We start from the raw sequence: 8,461 nt of genomic DNA, 5'->3' as shown, positions 1-8,461 counted from the left end.
ATTAAACATTCGATGAACCCAATTCTTTGAAGTCGAACGTTAATTTATATATGGGTGCAAAAATAACTATATGTAGATTTAGATTAACGTTAATGCTTTGATAAAAAGTGTTTAAGCATATAATCAATTATTCTATTCTACTGTGCTATGAAGTAATTAACTACAAACGGTCTAATGAGCCTGTATGAAATTTCTGTATTTCTTTCATTGAATTAGGTAAGAACATAAAGACTCGTCGCGTACATGATATGTATAAATATTCAAAATAAAATGTCAATCATATTCATGGCTAAGTTCTCCATCATCAAATATTCCACTTCTCCTAAGCAATTCATCTTACTGGTTCCATTCCCTGCATTTTCAAACACACAACATTTGAATAATGCCCTACTAAAACTACGTACAAGGTTAACGTCTAATTCTCCTCCTTCCAGTGCCATTGGATTAATCAAACTTAATAGGTCGTTTGGAAAAAAGCTTGTGCTCATTTTAATTAAGCTAAATTTTGTTTAAAGGACTTAGCTTATATAATTGTCAGTATAAAAAGACTACGTATACTATTAGCGTTATTTAATCTACTAATATATTGTAACATATTATTTATTGTACTTCTCAAGTGACTAATTCAACTTATTATACACATTTACAAGTAATTATCTTTGGGTGACATAATAGTATATATAAAAATCATTTTAAACTGACATCATATATAAGTTTTTTTTTAAGAGATCGGAAGTAGTATAGTGAAACAAGAAGAGACATGCATACCGTGAAAAGAATTAGGCATGGTTTGGTTGAAGACTGGATATTTGTTGAACTTCTTGAGAGGACAAGAGGAAAGTGGAAGAATTGGTATATTTTGACAATTACAGATCTCAATCATGTTGCCATCTGGATCATGAAAGAAGAGTTGATCCACAGTGACTCCACCTTCTTTTACAGTTGCTATTACATACTCAACCTTCATTTCGTCCAATCTTCGAATAATGAGATCCATATCGGAACATTGGAATGAAATGTGGTTATCTTTTGGGTTTATTATCTTTCCATTCTTTGATGGTGCGTCTTCTTTTCCTAGCAAATGAACTCCAATTCCGTGGTTGAACAACCTGCAAAAATCAACCGAGAATAATTGATTTATATAATTTCCAAATACTGGCACAAATGCATGTAAAAGCAAACACAAAATATGAATTCATATGGTCATACCAAGCTCCATCAAAGTCGAAGGAAGAGGGCCTCTGGATGAGAACAAAACCAAGAACTTGCTCATAGAATTGGACAGTGATCACGCCCAACTATGCCTTATAAAAAGGACTAAGCGGACGTTGCAAATATAACCCGAGTATTACGCCCAGGGTCGAATCCACAGAGAGTTAACCTATCAACTACTATCTTCAGACCCACTAATTCTTCAGAACCAGCTTCCCAAATATTCAAATCTCAGTTGAGTGTTCTTTAACGACTAGCTTGCAAGTAACTAAATAGCTGTAAACTAAACTAATGAGTTTGTAAACAATTATGAGGAAAAGCTAAGGCAATGATTTCCCCTATTGATGGAATCCCTTCTGTTTATGCTCATACAAATTTACCCACACATCTCTATCAATCATGAACGCTAATCTTACCGCAAATCTCTCCCGAGTAATCACAGTAATTTACTATTGCACTCTCCCGAGATACACTAGCTTACTTTATTTAGCACGATTCACTTTAGATTACGCCCAAGGCTTCGTTATCCCTAATCCCGCCTTTAAACCCGCAATTATAGATTCCTCTAATAATCTAGGAGTGATGTTGTTCAACAATAACCTAAATATGCACTCTTTTCCAAGTTATGCACACTAAATAGGCACTACTAATTGAGGATCATGTCAATTAACTACAACGAATACGAAGTTGAACAAATAGAGATTAAACTAGCAATTTGTATTCACATAAACAAGAAGTTCATCACCCAATAGGTTCCATCAAAACCTTAGACAAGGAATTTAGCTACTCATGGCTATGGAAAAATAAACTAAGATTGAATTCATCATAAAAATCAAAAGAAAAGAAGAAAGATGTTTAGAGTATTCTCTCACAATGGTTTTCCTTGCTAAGAAACCTTAAAAATCAATACATGCCTCTCTTGGGCGAAGTCTAATGTTTTAAATAGGGTTTAGGTCTAAAAATCCCGTAATTGACACTTTGGTCCCTGAAGTTTCTGCGCCTGCCGCGGTTCTGCCGCGGTCGCGGTAGAACCGCGGCCAAACACCCTCGCGGAATCCTTGAAGTTCTGTAGCTGCTTTCCACCGCGGTTCTGCCGCGGTCGCGGTGGACCCAGTGCTCTGAATCTTCGGCCTGTTTTGCATGGTTCACTTGGGAAATTTCACAGTTGGCCTCTTTTTCATCAATTTTGACTCCAAAACTGCTCCTTAGCCTTCCTTATACATATATCACCTGCAAATCATGAAAAGCACTAATAAGAGCATTTTGTTATCACTTTTAACATTAAAACTACACAAGAAGGTGATTATTTAAGGTGTGATTATAATCAAATTCACCTATTATCAAACACTTTTGAGAACAGATTTGCAGACATAGGAAACATGGTTCAGTGCTAACAAAGGCATCCTTGTAATTTCTTCATGATCAGATGAGGATGATGTCGTTGACGATGGCCAGTTGAAGTTTGTCTCCTCATGACCTAATTCTGCTTTCACTATCTCTTTTCCCATTCTTTCTCCTAAGGAATTCAATTCCTCCCTTTATTTTGAGTAAATTAATGATAATATATCTTGGAATAAATAAATAAATAGATGGAAGAATGAATACTCCTTAAATTTCTGTGAGGAACTTTACATAGAAGTGCACACATATATATAAGCAAATGAGAAGGGTTTGTAGGTACTCACTCTTTCACTTGTACGGAGGATTGGGTTGGGTTAGGTGTGGAGGAGGGGTAAACCAATCCCCTCTGGCCCTCTTTAACTTCAGTTTAAATTAATTATTCATAATATCAAGGATTTACGCGATAAATAATCACGTCTTCGGTTCGGCAAAACAGAGTGTTCAGGATCAAATTCTGTATATAAGTAGTGCTAGAAAAAGCAAACAATAGCTACACCGCATATGTGTTCTTTATTTTAACTCGTACACGTAATCATGGTAACAAACAAAATGTTACCCACTGCAGCGACTATATTTGATGCCCTCCGATCGAGACTGTTACCCTTGCAAATGCAATAACACGTTTTCTTTTTCTTTTTATCCAAATTCTCCTAAGACTTTGTCAAAGCACATGACTCAATAGTGAATACTCACGTGCTTAAATCTGCTATATTCATTTCAGAGTGACGTGTCACTCCTAATCTCACACGGTTTCACTTATTGCTCTTTATTTATTTTCCTTTTCACCAGATGTTTTAACAAATCTTTGTTTGTTTGTTTTGTTTATCGTCGTTCAGAACTTTACTTTTACTAGTATAAGGGTACGCGCGTTACGCATGTATCCTATATTGATGAGAATTTTTTTAAAAAAAAAATGTAAATAACATTCAAAACATGGTTTTAGTCACAAAAAAATATTAAGTAAAAATTTGAGTTCTTGAAAATGATAAATATTGATCATGAAATAGACACACATATAAAGAATTTTATTCATTTATTCATGATCTTTTCTAATAATATTTATTTAATTAACAAATTAAATTAACGTATACAAAAAAATTTATTAGTAATTTGATATTAGAATGTCTTATGAATATTGCTTTTGTCTTAATAACCATGTATATTATGATTCGTTATGCAGAAATCAATAAAAATAGATAATTAAGTTAATAATTTAATCATAATATTATAATTGATTTCAAAATTATTAATATTAGGAAAAATAATTAAATGTCAATGTTATCCTATTTGAAATTTATTTTTAAGGGTAAAAAGGTTAATTAATATTTCGCTCTAAGGCTATGTGCTTTTATAATAGTTAATATATATTTTTATTGATTAAAGAAATATAACAACATATATTTTGCTCGCAAGAAAGAAAAAATATTTTCTTCAGTCTATTAAAATGAACTTGAAATAGCTAGCTAGCTTTTCAATTTTTTTAGAGAAATCTTCAAAAACTGTGTATTCTTGCTAAAACCGAAAATTTGAATATAAAGAATTTGAACTAAGTTTAATCTGAACATATTGAATGATGTTTGGGGAATTTTATAGGGTAGAATTTCTTCCTTTATTGAGGTAGTTATATATAGGATCAATATACATCAATTTCAAAAAATTAAAAATTTTACTTTTATACTCGAATATAAATTTAGTAAGTATATTTATATATTGAGATTAGGTACACACGCAACGCAAGTATTGTAAATTTTACCAAATAGTAAAGACTCCTAACCAAAAAGAAAATTTTGTGTGAGATTTAAGGCAAAAATATTTAACCAAAAAGATCACCTAAACCTAAAAAGTATTAACTACAAAATAAACGCATTTAATACACAAACATAGGAGCGAAAATTTAGGCTAGGCAGGATTTTTTTAACGACAAAAAGGTCTCCAGAACCTTAAAGGTATTAACAACTCCAACGTAGGGAGTAGAACGAATAGGAAAAATTTTAGGAAAATTTTTATCAACTTTCCTATACTGTTAATAATAGGAGATTAACTAAATAGCTATTCCTAAATTATAGGAGAATTAATTAAATAATTATTTCTAAATATTAATGAAATACTCAAATTACTGTTTTGTCTAGTGTGAACTCTATATTTTAAAGGGTAAAAAAGACGAACGACATTTCGCTAAGGGCCTTCGTGCTTTTAATATAGTATAGATATAGATTAAAGGGACCCTGGACCAATCTAGCCTTAAGCTTATGTGTTTTTATAAACTTAGTAAGTTTTGTCCAAACTCTATATTTGTATTAAAAAATTTATTATATATTTATAAACTCATTTATTATTGTAATATAACTTGAAGTTGTTGTATGGTCTTAAAGGTGTGACAATATACATTATGTCACACGCGGTAGGCCTCTTGGAAAGCTACCAAGTGCTATTTTGCTGCAGAACTAAAAAAAAATTAGAACATAAATGTGTCTAGTCTTCAATAGTTTAAAACTTGTCACAATTTAAAATGACATAAAAGGAAACGGAAATCTTGGTTGAAAGTCTCACTATTATTAAATATTTATCGAACAATTTCTTTTATATGTTTGGCAAAGAGTCCATCCCACACGCATGAGTGTAACATGAGAGGACTTGTAACAATAATTACAATTATAAATAATTATGTGTGTGGGCTATGTGTAATTTTTTTAAAGGTATATCCAATAGAACCGGGCGTCAAGCCGTGTAGGAAGACTCACCTAGCCACTATAGCGACCCTACCCCCAACTCTAGCTTATGTGTTTTTTCAAAAAAAAAAAAAAAAGAAAAATCTCTCTCTAGAGTGAGAGCTTCTCTCAGCTAAGGCTGAATATGGCGAGAAAGCAACGTACTGGAGGAAGAGGGCAATTAGAAACGGTAAATCAACAAAGAAATACAAGCATGAGAGCAATTCCGCAAATTGAAGATGCAAAGAAAATCAGAAGTATTAATGTGCTACAAGGAGTAATTCCGTTGGAGCTGAAGCAGACACCTATGGTGGGATCAAAGCAGACACCAATGGCAACTCCGATAGGTACGCAAACAATTAAGCAACAGGAAAATAACAATCAATTACAATCTAGGGGGGAACAATCATGGGCAGACAAGGTGGAAATTGAAGAGGAACCGATAGGTAAATCTCAAGCCCTAGCTGCAAATGGGAAATCCTGGAGTAAAATAGTTGGAAATACACCAATAACTGAGGGATTTGACCTAGAAGAAGTGAATTCTACTGCTAATGTCAAAATAACGATGGAAGATGTGAAAGAGGAAATAGAATACTGGCAAATAGCGGTTGTATGCTTTGTACTGGGATCAAATCCACCATTAACAGTGGTGGAGGGATACTTCAATCGCATATGGAAAGATCTGGGGATTGATAAGGTAGCTCAAATTTAAAAAGGTGTATACATGGTTAGATTCTACAGCAATGAAGGTCGCACAAAGGCAATTGAAGGTGGAGTGCAGATATTTGATCGAAAACCAGTGATAATTAAGTCATGGAAACCAGGAATGGAGATAACGAATGTAACTGTGGAGCAGGTACCTATATGGATCAGATTAGTGGGCCTAGATCTAAAGTGCTGGGGCAAGCAGCTCTAACAAAAATAGCGGGACTCGTGGGGAAACCTATGAAAGCTGATACAGCAACAACGAGAAAGGAGAAGCTCATGTATGCAAGGGTGATGGTGGAGGTACCTTTGAACAAAACATATCCAGATTCAGTGATGTTTGAAAATGAATTAGGAAAATAATTGAACAGGAATAGAGTATGAATGGAAGCCTACAATGTGTCAACAATGCAAACTATTTGGCCACACAGACCAGCAATGCAGAAGAGTACAACAACAAGCAGAACAAGTGAGGAAAGAATGGAAGCCTGTGGAGAAGAAAGAACAAAAGGAAAAGCCAGTTTTAGCAGGGGATGGCATGGAACAACAAACAAAAGATGTACAAGGGAAAGCTCTACAAAAGCAGATTATAATGCCGGTAAGGAACTCTTTCTCAACACTGGAGGATCAGGAAGAGGAGCAGAATGCAGGGGAGAGTAATAGAGAGCAAACAATGACAGACAGGAAAAACAAAACTAAAGGAGTTACACAAGGAGAAGGTACTCAACAAGGGAAAGACAGTTTAACAACAAATTACCAGAGGGTAGTACAAAGGAAAATAGAGTTGGGTCCAGGAACAGGGAGGGGAGCTGTGATCCCTCCCCAAAATGGAAAAAATGGGATTTTGGAATGTGAGGGGTCTAAACAGGCAGGAAAAGCAGAAAGAAATGAACATTTTCTTACATAATACTAAGGTAGGCCTGTTTGGATTCCTGGAGACAAAGATTAAGAGGCAGAAAGCTTCTTTAGCTTCTCTTAATCTTTGTAATAGTTGGTCCTTTAGTCACAACTTAGCTCATCATCCAGGGGGAAGAATATGGGTGCTTTGGAAGCCAAACATTTTCAATATAAACATCACTGATGTATCAGCTCAAATAGTGCATTGTGAGGTAGAACATAGAGGGACTCAGCATAAATTTCAGGTAACATTTGTATATGGCTTTAATGACCAAGCTCTAAGAAGACAATTATGGCAAGAGTTAGAGAAAATCCATGGGGTCACTAACAAACCATGGGCAGTCATGGGAGACTTCAATTGTGTATTGAACAGAGAGGAAAGGGTAGGGAGTCCTATCATAGTTTCAGAAATAAAGGAGTTTAAGGAGTGTGTAGGGAGATGTTCATTGCAGGAACTTAAATCCTCTGGATCCTTTTTCACATGGAACAATAAACATGGAGACACCAGTAGAGTCTATAGAAGGATTGACAGGGTGCTAGTTAATGGAGGTTGAGCGATGAAATTACCAGCCTCGGAAGTTCACTTTGGAAATGAAGGACTCATGGACCACTATCCAGCTCTGATTAACTAGGATCAAGGACATCAAATTGGCCAGCACAGATTCAGATACTACAACATTTGGAGTCAAGCTACTGATTTCAAACAACAAGTGGAATCAAGCTGGAATAAGGGGATTACAGGTACAAAGCAGTATAGATTGGTGGGAAAACTGAACAGACTTAAAGCTATTTTAAAAGGAATAAGGAGAACTCAATTTGGGGATGTAGAAGGGAAAGCTGAGCAGGCAAAAGTAATGTTAGAGGAGAGCCAAAAGAAATTACAGCAGGATCCATTAAACATAAGACTGATTGAAGAAGAGGTAAGGTTAGCTAAGGAATATTCATACTGGCACCTGACAAGGAACCAGTATCTCAAGCAGAAATGTAAAATGCATTGGCTGAACTCAGGAGATATGAATACAAAAGTTTTCCATAGCATGCTGAAAACTAGAAGGAATGCTAACAGAATCTTCACTATAAAAGATACTGAAGGGAGAACTAGCAATGATATAGAGGGCATTACCAATGCATTTGTGACGTATTACTCTAATCTACTAGGTACTAAAGCTGAGAGTAGAAGAAGGGTATGCAGTGCTACTGTTAAAAGAGGACCTGTGATCTCAAAAGAACAAAGGAGTATGCTGGTTGAAGAGTTCACAACAGCTGAAATGAAGCAAGCTTTGTGGAAGATAGCAGGAGATAAAGCACCAGGACCAGATGGTTATGGAAGTCAGTTCTTCAAAGATTGCTGGGAAATAATAAGGGAGGATCTTGAAGCAAGAGTAATGGAATTCTTCAAAACAGGGAAATTATTGAAGGCATGGAATAGCACTGTGCTAACCCTAGTCCTAAAATCAGATCATGCAGAGTCAGTAGCAGATTACAGACCTCTAGCTTGTTGTAATACAATCTATAAGGTAATATCCAAGATGCTAACA

The 8,461-nt window shown here is 35.0% G+C and overlaps 1 protein-coding gene across 1 annotated transcript; it reads right to left on the bottom strand.

Annotated features, from left to right (window-relative positions):
- Positions 261–1,298, bottom strand: LOC109216235 (the record flags this gene model as incomplete). The annotated part of the gene is made up of 3 exons (XM_019380377.1): positions 261–352; positions 769–1,109; positions 1,210–1,298. Coding segments are annotated over 3 exons (522 nt in total), but the record flags the coding sequence as incomplete, so codon positions are not given.

Source organism: Nicotiana attenuata, chromosome 2 (genome assembly GCF_001879085.1).
Source record: "Nicotiana attenuata strain UT chromosome 2, NIATTr2, whole genome shotgun sequence".
Taxonomy (NCBI): domain Eukaryota; kingdom Viridiplantae; phylum Streptophyta; class Magnoliopsida; order Solanales; family Solanaceae; genus Nicotiana; species Nicotiana attenuata.
Note: the sequence above shows the minus strand (reverse complement) of the source record. Positions and strands in the feature narration are given on the sequence as shown.